At 34.9% G+C, this 13,068-nt stretch overlaps 1 protein-coding gene across 1 annotated transcript in view; it reads right to left on the bottom strand.

Moving 5' to 3' along the window:
- Positions 1-2,930: 2,930 nt before the first annotated feature.
- LOC108363603 (sodium-coupled monocarboxylate transporter 1-like) overlaps positions 2,931-13,068 on the bottom strand; it is a gene marked incomplete at its 3' end in the record, with an annotated part of 12,303 nt that continues 2,165 nt past the window's right edge. The window contains exons 2-15 of the mRNA XM_017617002.1: positions 11,324-11,483; positions 7,357-7,422; positions 7,248-7,299; positions 7,095-7,162; positions 6,379-6,533; positions 5,668-6,298; positions 5,170-5,598; positions 4,717-4,782; positions 4,593-4,644; positions 4,449-4,516; positions 4,214-4,368; positions 3,900-4,149; positions 3,279-3,832; positions 2,931-3,213 (exon numbers count right to left, since the gene is read on the bottom strand). Of these exons, the coding sequence (XP_017472491.1) occupies positions 2,931-3,213; positions 3,279-3,832; positions 3,900-4,149; positions 4,214-4,368; positions 4,449-4,516; positions 4,593-4,644; positions 4,717-4,782; positions 5,170-5,598; positions 5,668-6,298; positions 6,379-6,533; positions 7,095-7,162; positions 7,248-7,299; positions 7,357-7,422; positions 11,324-11,483 (2,989 nt within the window). The remainder of the gene's footprint in view (positions 3,214-3,278; positions 3,833-3,899; positions 4,150-4,213; positions 4,369-4,448; positions 4,517-4,592; positions 4,645-4,716; positions 4,783-5,169; positions 5,599-5,667; positions 6,299-6,378; positions 6,534-7,094; positions 7,163-7,247; positions 7,300-7,356; positions 7,423-11,323; positions 11,484-13,068) is intronic.

The raw sequence follows: 13,068 nt of genomic DNA, 5'->3' as shown, positions 1-13,068 counted from the left end.
CAAGTGCCGTTTTAACAGTTGGAAGTTACCAACATAACGTCACTACACACGAATAAAGGCGCGCTAGTGTTTTGACGGCGAAAAGAGCCGCGTAAAAAAATTTTGCGAAAAAAATGCTTATGAAAAACTTCGGCGAAGTATGTGAAGAGTCTTTGACGCTGAAGTTTTTTTATGTGTCTAGTGACGATATGTATTGTTACGATTATCCTTGAAACCTCGTCCGGATTTCCCAAATCCTCCGGTTCGTATCGCTGGATTGTTAAATAAATGCTAACGATGACCAAATTGTAGTACAATTAACTTTATTGTACAACAAACAATTTACAATATTTGCTAATACAGTAAAAACACTTTACAATACTTGTTAAAGCAATAACAACGCTTTACTACTTGTTAACACAATTAAACTTATAGCTTGCTTATTCGCAACTCAATTCTCCGCTCAGTTTACTTGTAGCTTGCTGACTTGTAACTAACTCACCTCGCGGTGGCGGCGCCCTTATATACCTGCGCTGGCACTTATGGCAACTCTAGAACATTCTGAAGTTTATCGCTCATTCTCTTTCTCTCGCTGTTCGCAGTGTTCATCCAACTTGACGTTTCTCTTTGGGGAACATTCTACGTCATTCTTCGAACATTCTGCCTATTTCTCGTTGTTCGCTTTGTGTTGCCGCAGTATTCGCCACAGTATTATAGTTAACGAAAACTAAAAGTGCGCAGTCCCGGTCTATTTCCGGTGGCAGTTTTGAAGCTAGTTCAATTTACAAACAAAAAATACCAAAATAATCATATTGGTACTATTTTTTGCGATATGAAAAAATGGGGTGGCAAATAACAAAGTTACATATGGGTATATTCCTAGAACTTTTGAATTTGGTAATTGTGCACAATTTCGTAGATATAAGGTCAAAATCGCCATTCCCCCTAATATGAATTTCCACACGATAGACGATAAACGCTTGCATGCGAATTCTATGTAATCAGTTTTCGTATTATTTTCTTCAAACGCTCGGCAAATGTGTTTTTGTGTGTGTATATTTTTGTTCACTTTGCTCAAGAAATAATAGAACGGCCCAAGGCATATCAAATAGGTAGTAGCATTACAGCAAAAACAAAATTTTCGTGAATTTTTTTGTTGTTTCTGGTATCGGAAGTGTCAAAAACTGTTCTGACTTTTCTCTTATAAATCAAAGCGTTCCATGTGATGTCAAAAAAGTAAAAAATTAAATTGGAAAAAATTAAAATTGTTACAACTTTCTTTCGTAGTAAATTTGTTTGCTTCTCGAAGCATTGATCCATCCTTTCCAAGGCCCAGGAATCAGCGGTCGTGCTGCTGAGCTGGGCGAACGTTCCAAAAGCTGCTATTCAATCGCTTGTTTTGTATGGAAAAAGGTTTCACATGCAAATAGATTTTAATAATTTGGAATTTTTGTGAAAATAAATTAAATATATTAGACATTTTCGAGACGCAATAATCCGAGAAAAAATCAAATCAGCTGTTACACTGATACTACCTGTTCAATGTGCACCAATTGTTATTTTGTAATCAAAAAAAAAGTTTAGAGAGTGCTCAAAGCGTTCAAAGTTTTCTATGTATTTTATATGGGAAAAGCCAACTTTTCGTAGAAATGGTAAAGAATTCTTGAAATCAATATTTTTCGATCGGACGACTCTGTTTCTCTCCGGGAGGTTCCCAGTAATTATACAAAATTTTTTATTTAACCATTTTTTTATGGTAACTATGTTTTATAGGTCCGTCAAAGCCACCAGAAAATGCCAGAAAATTTAATGGGGTCATAAATAAAAAATCTTTAGTATTAAAAAAGGGTTAAATAAACAATTGAATATTGCTATTATCTGCTGAAGAGAGCCATTGCTTTTCGATAAAAAAATATTGATTTCCAAGTATTCTATGCCATTTCTACGAAAATTTGGTTTTTTTCATATGAAATGCATGGAAAACTATAAGCGCTTTGAGCACTCTTTAAATGTTTTTTGAGTTCAAATTAAAAAAGTAATATTTAAGCAAACAAGTAATTTCTAAACAAAAAACAAAACAGACTTCACTTTTCATATAAAAATATGACGTGATCCAAAGTTATGCGGTAACATACATAAAAAAAAAACAGAAAAAAAATATTCCGATAAACTGATAACCTCCTTCATTTTTTGGAAGTCGGTTGAAAAGGGGTATATTTTTAAGATTATAAAACAATTCAATGGCAATGCAAAATGAGCGATGAATTAGTCTGATAGGCGGTTCAAATGTCGATATGATTGAGAAACCCAAATTTATGGTTCATATTTGGCATGTGTATTAGTTATATGAAAAAAAAGGTTCACAAAAAAATTGTAGGTAGGTGGCGCGGAGGTTGAAATATGTCGATAAACTGCATCTATGGTCCGACTTAGTTTATAATTTTAATATACATATCGTCGTTTAAAGTACAAAACCGCGTATCGTCATTCTGCAAAACCGCGTAACTGACATTGGCTGCCAAAAATTGGATCTGCTCACACAAGCCCTTGACTCAATCCTTATCAATTCGTCCTGAAATATACTACCCAGAAATGCGATTGCTTTATAAAAAAGAAAACCATTTAGAAATATGAGTGGTTTTACGCTCTAGAAAATAATTTCTATAACTTCACATACGCGGTTTTGCATTTTGTTGCTACGCGGTTTTGCACTTTAAACGACGATATGCATATTAATTATAGGAAAAGCAATAACTCCACAAACACTTTTGCCGATAGGTGGCGCAGGAGTCGGGATACTTGGAAACCCATATTATTGGCCCAATTCGGTTCATATATCGAATGTGTATTAAATGAAAGGAAATAACTTCACACAAAAATTCGGCGCTTTCTTTTATTCACAACTAATTAAAGTGTTTTTACAAAATTATTTTTTTCTAATGACCTTTTTTTTCTGGCATTTTTTTTTTACCTGAGTTTTCTTGTTCGCGCTCCATCGTACTTTTATCGTTAAAAAAATCCTCAAGGCTAACACTAAAGTACTCCTTATTCTGTCGTACTGGTAAGAAGCGACGCATAAAAGGGGACACTAAAGCTGGATCCAGTTCCCTTAAATCTGTAGTTCCAAATATTCGCGTAGCAATAGCAGCGACGGCAACGGAGATGATTGCACCAAAGGCGGAATACCACAGGAAGGAAAGGTGATATAAATTGCGTTGGTCCGAAGTTGTTGGTCTAAAAATTTTAATTAAAATTTATAATAATTTAAATACTTGTTTGAAAAAACAAATACGACTCACTTGTAATCATGGATGATGTGCCAAGCCGTTTCATTATCGAATTCATAGTCACAACCGTCTATGGATACAGGCATTTTCGGATAAGCAATTTCTCCTTTCACTTGGGCGATCTGCGCATTAGTACATATCCAACTGAGAACCAAAAACCCTGCCAGGCATCCTGCCAACGCGCTCTTTCCATTGATCCATGGCAGTACAACACCCATTGTGTACACAGCTAAAAGTGGCCCCATTGTGACTGCACCCGTCATTGTGGCCAGCTGCAATACCATTCCTAACTTTTCAACGACGTATACTAATCCTATGCAAGCAACCCCAAACACAAACACTATCAGTCGCAGCAGTACTGCTGTCTGACGTTCATTGAGTGGGGTCTTCAGAGACGAGGCAACGACATCTTGAGAAATAACGCAGGCTAACGAGTTCAAACCTGTAGATAAGGAGCTCAAAGCCGCACTGAAGACCCCCGAAACAAAAAGTCCCGGTAATCCTGGTACATCGCCCACAGTCTTCATTACCAATAATGTAGGGAGTTGATCACTAGCTGATGCAAGCTGCAATTCAACGACACTGTTAAACACACAACTTTACAAAAAAAAGTATGCGTATGTATGAACTAACCTTTGTGCTAAGTGGATCACAATCGTAGTAGCTGGCATAGGCTAGTAGCCCCATGTAACAGCAACACAACATTAAAAAAATTAACAAGAAATTGAACAAAATTACAGTCTGCTTAGCCTTTTTGAAAGAAGGCAATGATAGATAGCGTTGAATACAGATCTGGTTTACGGCAGAGGATTGGATCTTATGAAGGGAGCCACCAACAAATACAGCTAACATTGACAAACGCACTGTCGGATCCCAGGTCCAGCTGATTCATGATAGAGCAGTATTTAATTTACATATATAAAACCTTTCAGTAATTTACCACTTACTCGGGTGTATTAAGTCGACCACTTTCGCTATTGCGCTTCCAAACCACATCTAAGCCACCTACATCGATTGTTCCTTTTATACAGATGGCCAATATTGAGCCATACATTATAAAGCTCTGTACTACATCTGTCCAGATTACAGCTTTCAAACCACCCTTAACAAAAAATTAAATAAAAAATAATAAATAAATTATGAGTGAAATCAAATGAGCCCCACTGTCAGCCATCAACTTACCACGCAAGTATAAAAGGTGCATATAAGACACACTACCGGTGTTATGATGTGTATATCGATTCCAGATACTAAAATGGCAAACAAGTAAAGCAGTCAAAATTATTCATTATCACGAATTCCATGTAGAGGACTAATTAACCTCACCTTGATTGAATGTCAAAGCTGGCACATATACTGCAACAGGTAACCAGAGAACCTTCAATTTAAGAAATTTATCACTAATTAGGCGCACTATTTAAAATGGAAAACAAATAGCTGACCAACTCACCATTCCAACAATGAATAGGACAGACCCGAAATAGCGTACCCCGCGACCAAATCGCATTTCAAAGTACTAATAGATAGATAAATAATATTAGGCTAGTATCGAAAGTATGTGAGTATAGATTTAAAAGTTTAAAATTTTTAAAAACACAATGATGTATGTAAGTATGTATATAAGTATTTAAGAAATACACTTCTTAGGAACAAGTTCCCAAAGGATTTTTGTGTCAATCAAGATGTGTACCAATATGTACATATACATGTATGTATGTATACTTACAAATAGCCAGGTATTTATGAAAAATTAATAACACTTTTTCTAAGAACAATTAGTGTATACTATATTTCTTAATCCTACTTTCAATACAACACAGAAATCGCTTTAACATTTCTAGTTCGTAAGACAATCATTAGTTTTCAAGGCGTTTACAGGAATCTATAAATTCGGTTGCCGCACCTTCAGATAACCCGAGCTGCTTAGAATTTTTCCGACAAAGGGTGAGAAAAGCTCAATATTCATATTCCTAGGATCATTATGTCCTAAAAAGGGTGTCAGCAAGCCAGCAAATATCACCGTTAAGAAAGTACCTACCGCAACATAGAGCATAAATGTCATATGGTAGATATACTGCAAAGGCTTCTTGGGGCTGAAAAAAAAATATATATATATATTGCTTAACATCAATAAGTCCTTAAGAGTTAAAAGCACTTGCCTGTTTTCAATTGCCTTTATAGGTGTTGCGAAGTTTTCGAAAAAATATTTACAACCATAAGTGCTAACAGGTTTTTCGTCGTAATGTATCTCTCCTTCGGAAATTGCTAACTGCGCCCGGAAGCAGATCCAAGCAACAACACAGGTTGACGCAATGCCTCCTGCCAATGCACTCTGCAGATGTAAGGAGAGCGCCTATCAAATAAAAACAATTGGTTTATGACAAAAAACACTACTATTTACCTTTCCATTAATCCAAGGTATCAGGACCCCAATGAGAAAAAGGCCAAGTAAGGGGCCGCTAATTATAGATCCGAGAGTCATTGATAATTGTAGAACCGTTCCCATTCGCTCAACGACAAATACTAATGCCACACAGAGGGCTCCCATCAAAATCACAGACAACCGCATGACAAATGCAGTTTGGCGCTCACTAAGCGGAGTTTTTCCCAAAGGCTTAATGTAATCCTCGAGAATAACAGCAGCCAAAGAGTTTAGGCCAGTCGATAGTGAACTGAGCGCCGCACTGAAAACTCCTGCAACGAACAATCCTGGCATTCCAGGAAATACACCCAGGATATCCATCACCAGAAGTGGCACTAACTGATCCTTCACTTTTGCTAACTTTGTACTGAGTGGATCACAATCGTGGTAAGTAGCATAGAGTAATAATCCATTGTAAAAACAAGCGCCCATAAGTGCAATTATACCAATGGTGAACCAAAGCAAAGCTCCTTTAACTTCCTTCATTCCGGGAAGAGAGAGGTATCGCTGCATAATTACTTGATTTCCCGCCGTAACCTGAACGTAAAACAACGTAGCTCCTAGAAGGACCGACAGCATGGATACACGAACTGAAGGATCCCAAGTCATTCTACATTTTGTGTAATAATACATATGTATGTATGTGTGTTGCCGCACATGGATACCAGCTCCATTGATTATTTGACTTACTCAGGAAGTTCAAGGCGACTTCCTTTTAAGTTTCGCTCCCAAACTACAGCTAATCCTCCAACATCTATAGTGCCCTTTATGATGACCAGCACTATGGATCCCACCATTATTACCGTTTGAAGAACATCGGTCCACACTACAGCTTTTAGTCCACCCTAAATTAATTAAATTTCCAATTGAAAAAACTAAAGTATTTGTCAATTTTATTGTGGCTTATTCAAATTTTTATTTTAATATTTTTATTGAGCTTTGGTACACGATTTTGTTTATTAGGGAAAAACTGAAAAAGCAACAAAGTCTAAACGGCAGAAGTTATAGCAGCTATTTCGGAGATCACCACATCATCAGACTTCTTTTTTCTAGACTTCAGCAGGGATCGAACCCGCGTCATCGATGTGCTATGCAGACCCCGTAAGCTCCGTAAGCCTCGTAAGAGAATGAATTAGCAACAAGAGCTTACGGGGTGTGCATAGCTCAGTGGTTAGCGCTTCTGACTTTGCAAATCGATGACGCGAGTTCGATCCCGGCTGAAAGCCATAAAAAAGAAGTCTGATGAGGAGATGTGGTGATCTCCGAAATAGCTGCTATAACTTCTACCGCTTAGACTTTGTTGCTTTCTCAGTTTTTCCCTAATAAACAAAATCGTGTAACAAAGCTCAATAAAAATATTAAAATGAAAGCAACTAAATTTAACAGGCCTTTCTCTTGCTACTTACCACGCATGTGTAAAATATACAAACGATGCACACTACAGGTGTAACAATATGGATATTAATGCCGGTAACTGAAAACATACAAGTCTATGAGTACAGTATAGGTATGTAGATGAGAATTTCTCTAAAGGGATAAATTACGGGAATGCAACTCACCTTGATTGAAAGCCAATGCAGGAACATATATCACAATAGGCAACCAGAATATCTAAGATGGCATAGAATAGTAAGGAATCCTCTTTTTGGAACTTCGAGAATCACTTACCGTTCCAATACTAAAAAGCACGGAGCCAAACAAACGATTTCTTCGATCAAAGCGCATTTCCAAATACTATATGTATGTACATATGTATATCGGACGTATGTATGTACATGTATGTAATGAGCAAAATACAATTGTAGAAGAAACGTGAATAACTCCAAAATATTAAAATTTCGAAGGGCTTATCAAATTCACGGGAAAGGGAGAAAAATGCATGAGTTAAATAAGTGGAATATATCGCAATATTTTCGTATCCAGTATGGGAAGAAAATAATCAACAGTCACTGCATTGTAAATCTTATGTATATACATATTTATGTATATATATTAGAACAAAAATCTATACTTATCATCGTTGAGATAATTCCCTAACGGATACAAAAGAAAAATTACGAAATGCCCAGTCTTCAATTTGATACAATTTTTATTTAATTAAAGCACCGCTTATAATATCACTGACGGCTTATTGCGCGTTTTCGTATCAAGAAAAAAAGAAATATAATTTTGTTAAAAAAAAAACAAATTGTCTAAGTAATTGCAGTGGGATGTACTACCGTGCGACTAATAACTCAATCGATTGTTGCATTAACCTTCCGTCTGTGTATTGATTTTACTGACATAAATTGTGCCCTGGGTTAGAAATTGACCACACTAATTTCTCAATGGAAATCACAAAATATTTTCAACTTTTATACTACTCTCAATTTCTTGTAGTACCCAAATTCGAATATATGAAGAGAAGTAATGCATCGAAGTCTCTAGCACATCAGCTATTTAATTGCTTAGTATGAGGTAAAAATATGGCAGTTTTAAAGTACCTGGAAAATACGCATTCTTAGAATTTAGAAAGAAAAGTATTCAAGAAAGGCATTCTGTTTGCTTATAAATGTATGTATGTATATGTAAGTGTGTTCGTTTTAGTTTTCAGATGTAAGCGGTAGATACCCTGCAAACCATTTTTACAGAGTATTCTTAAAGAATTTTTAAAGAATTCGGAAAGATCCCATCCGATTTTTGGACGAATTTTCTAAAATTAAATAAATTACGCACACTTCCATTCTTTTACGAAATTTCGGAAGAAAATCGGTAAAGAAATGAAAATAATGCTGCTATGTGAAGAATTTCTTGCAGACTTTTTTCAGAATTTTCTTTATTTTTCGTACAGAAATTTCTTTACGAGTTCGTGTCAACCACTTCATATAATTTTCTTTGAAGATTCGGAAAAAAATCGTTACAGAAATCAGATACTCCTAAAGATTTCGTTAAGATTTCGGGAACTTTGGTTTGCAGGGTATCTATCGCGTTCTTTTGTAGTTATGAAATATGAGCAGGAAATTTTGTTATTCATACGCCATGTATCCCCTCTTTTGATCAAAATCCATAAAGCCAGTGTCACACGATTGGGAATTTCCCCAAAATTTGGTGCAACTTTTATCCCAATCGTGTGAATGCACAAATATTTTTCTTTATTCCAATCACGAANGTTATGAAATATGAGCAGGAAATTTTGTTATTCATACGCCATGTATCCCCTCTTTTGATCAAAATCCATAAAGCCAGTGTCACACGATTGGGAATTTCCCCAAAATTTGGTGCAACTTTTATCCCAATCGTGTGAATGCACAAATATTTTTCTTTATTCCAATCACGAAAAATAAATCTTGTTCCTTAAAAAAAAATTGTCGCCCCAATTTTTTTTTATTTTGCACCAATAGCCCAATATAAAAATATCCAAATCTGTACAAATGTACCAATCAAGTGACACTGCCATAAAACTATATGCGCTTTCAAAAAAAAAAAAAACAACAAATTTTCTAGCTTTCTTAATAAGATTTCCTAGAAAGAGTATGCAGTTTTGTAGCCCACTGAATTCTAGCAGAATGAAGTACAAGTTTCAAATGGCTAAAAATGATTCTTTAGAATTTTCAAAAAAGCACAAAGTTTCAAACTTGGACTTACACGGGTTTTGTTAAGGAATGACCTTTATTTTTATAAAAAAAAATAACCAAAATGAAATAACAACCAAAATAATATGCTAAACCTAAGCAAAAATTGGTTCGGCTAAAAATGTGTGACCACTATATCCATTTTTTTATATATTTTATTGGCATGCACATTGTACATAAAGGTATGTATATTTATAACAAAATGAAAAAATAAATGCCTTCTTTCATTTTTTCAAAGCTCATTTTGCCTTTTTTTAAGTTTTTAGTGCCTTAAAATCATAACCCTGGTTAAATTTTTTCAAGGAATGAAACCGAAACCCAAACCGAAACCGTAACCGTTTAAAACCGTTTCGTTTTTCAAAACCGAAACCGAAACCGTAACCGTTATCTTGACCTGAAAAGGAACGATACCGAAACCATTTCAATCACAGGTTTCAATCGGTTTCCAGAAATTTACAAAAATAATAAATACAAATTTCTTTGAAATAAATGATTTATTTAACCAAAATCAGCAACATTTTGCTAAAATTCTTGTTAAGTAGTAAATAAGTATGGCAAGGTAACTTTTCGCAAAAATCTGCTGATGACTTTGTTGTTGTGAATCGATAATCGATTAATTATATTTAAGTAGTTTCTTTCCCGTACGCAATGCGAGATCCCGCGTGTGCCCAAAATAGCCCAGAAATCATGCCTGTACTCAACAAAATGGGTAATAGAGAGCGAAAATTCGAGCGTATTCGATCGTAAGTGTATTCTTCTTCCTGCCCGAAACAGCCCGAAATTTTCTCCGAGTAAAAATGGATAAAGTGTCAAAGTGCATATCAGCTGTATTGTGTTTACATGTTGCCTGCATTTACTTGGTGCTTTTAAGGAAAAGTGAATGGCCTGTTGATGTATTTTCAATCTATGTACTTAAAATCAAATTTGTGAAACCAAAATTCAATTTCCAAGTGTTTGCATTTAATACCATGTTCTGACCGACAACCAAAACATTTTTCCTTCATTTTCTTTTCATTTACAACCTTTAACTTTCATTCTTATTTTGCTTTGGCCAGGCAATTAACAATAAATCCGAAATGGCGTATTAAAGATGATAAAATATGACTTCCACTTCGATAAATAATCGAAAAAAACTAGTGAAGACACCGATTGGAATGAGTGGAAAGTGAGTTTTCAAGTAGTTTTCAGCGAAAACTGGTTTTCGTTTAACAGATTTTATATGGACGAAAACACAAGTTTTAGGTCGAAAACCAGTTTTAGCAACAAAAACATGTTTCCGATGTCGGTCAGAACATGGTATAAGTGACAAAAACAAGAACAACGTGAATCAGCTGTTTCTCGACATGTGGGCACGAAATGTGGGTTTTTGCGTTTCCGTACTTTGTTCCATTTTGAAAGAAAATGTTTCTCTTATTCTCTAATTACCAAATCCGGTCCGGATTGTTAGGGAAACAACCTAGTGTTGATATTATCACTGAACTGTAATTTTCGATTTTCTTTCCTCAACGTTTAAGACATTGTGATTTAAATAATATCAACAAAATTTCTGTGAAAAACCGAAACCGGAACGTAACCGAAACCAAAACCGAAATAAATTTTGAAGAACGAAACCAAAACCGAAACCGAAACACTTGGCAAAACCGAAACCCAAACCGGAACGTTATTTTAAATCGGTTTCATTCCTTGAATTTTTTTAATTTTTGCGAACTTTATATAAAGTGTAAACCTTTGTGGCCTTATTCATAAAAGCACTTTAATTTGCCTGAGAGTGTACCCGTATATATCGTCGTTTAAGGTTATGCAAAACCTCGCGTCTGACATTTGTTCCAAAAATGAGATTTGGTCACCGGAAGAGAGAGCCGTTTTGAAATAAGACAGTTTTTACTCTCTTCTGTACAGTTTGGGCAACATGCCGTGCGAGGAATCGCATTATCATGATACGCGGTTTTGTTGTATTTTATTCGAATTTGTGTATGGGTATTCTTAAAAAATTTACGTAAAATTTATACGGAGCCTTTTCTTACCTCGTATGTGGAAGTTAGTTGCAGATTACAAAATACCGGCAGGAAGACGTACCACGATATGATTCCGGAAATCACCAAAGTGATGAGAATAAAAGCATATTGAGTACCATAGACGTAAATTTCGGTGGATGTGCCCAGCAGCGAAATGCCCGATACAAAGCTGAAATTAAATTATATTAGTTCAATAAGGCCCAATTTCAGATGGGCTATTTAAGTAGAGATTGTTGACTAACTTCACTCTAAGCTAGCGAAATGCAACTTGCTTTGCATACATTAAGGCTGCGTTTCACCGGATTTATTTTAGTGAAAATTACTTTAATTTTCTAATGTTTGGTTTCACCAATAAATTTTAATTTATTTTTATTTTTGATATAAATTACCTAAGCTCTTTACTTAAATACAAATTTAATCAGAACAACCACACTCAGAGATGTTACACCTTTAATCAGCTAATCAATATACACACACCACAATTTTGTGTATCAGCTGTTTACTTGTATAAAATTTAAATTAAAGTTAATAATTAAATGAGTTTGGTGAAACGCAGCTTAACACTATAATTAAACACAACTATCATGAGATTTCAGTTAGTTAGTTTCAAAACATTAACAGTTACACGTTTTATAATTAATTACCTAGCCTATGTTGCTATGGCTATCCAGCTAATTTATAATTTGTATATTGTAATATTAGCTTTAAAATAAATAAATAAAAATAATTTCTGGCATATTTAAATAAAGGTGATCTTTAACGCAACGAAAGAAATATGGCATTTAAATAAAAATCCAAAATTAAATTTAAGTGCCATTTAGAATTTCAGGTTATCAATTCGTTGGAGTATTTTTTTCTTTTTTTATGTATGCTACCGCATAACTTTGGACCACGTGAACCGATTTGAATAATTCTTTTTTTTTATAGAAAAGATAGTAATTTGGTTTAGATCCGATCATTGGCTCATAACGGTACTCTTAAATTTTTATATGAGAATTGAAGTCGGTTGTGTTTTTGGTTTAAAAATACTTGTTTAATAAAAAACAATTTTAACTCAAGATGCGCTCAACTTTCAAAAGTAATAAAAAATTTTAAAAAAGAATTTTAATACAAATAAATTAGTTAGTTCCATAACATTTTTACACTTCTATGCTAATTTTCCTCGATTTCTGGTTTCTGGTTTTCGACAGAAGTGGTGATTTTTCACGATTGCCTCATTAAAAAAATTAACTGAACTCATTTTGTTGAAACGTACTCGAAGTTGGCAAATTAAATCTTCGAACCCTTGTTAAGTGCATATCAGTGGTAAATTATTTTAGGTTGTCAAGTGTTCGTGTATTTATTTCTTCAAGAAAATTCACAGCAAAAGCAAAGTGCTTGTTCAGGCAACAGAAATAATACAAAACAATTCTTGTGATTTTTCTTGAGAGCTGGATTCTAAACTTTAAGGTACAGTTTGTATTTGAGGTTGTTAGCTTTGGTGGGGAGGTGTGAACCCCAAACCCACCCCTTGTGTGCGCTACTGACGCCAAGCAAATGAACACTGTCTGTTGTTGTATATCCTGCTGTCAATATTTGAAGTTTATCGGCCCATTGTAAAAAGTTACTGTCGCGACGTCCAGACATATAATTTCCATGGGTCCGTTGATGCGAAAGATATTCCATGCCAGTACCTAATTCAAAATAAAATTTCCAGGAATATCTTATGGAAGCTGCGAACCTAAAATGTATCAATGGCAGCAACTTATTGCACT

This window comes from Rhagoletis zephyria, unplaced genomic scaffold (assembly GCF_001687245.7).
Source record: "Rhagoletis zephyria isolate East Lansing unplaced genomic scaffold, Rhagoletis_zephyria_1.1 Rzeph_scaffold_01314, whole genome shotgun sequence".
NCBI classification, from domain to species: Eukaryota; Metazoa; Arthropoda; class Insecta; order Diptera; family Tephritidae; genus Rhagoletis; species Rhagoletis zephyria.
This window is presented reverse-complemented; position numbering and strand designations above follow the sequence as displayed.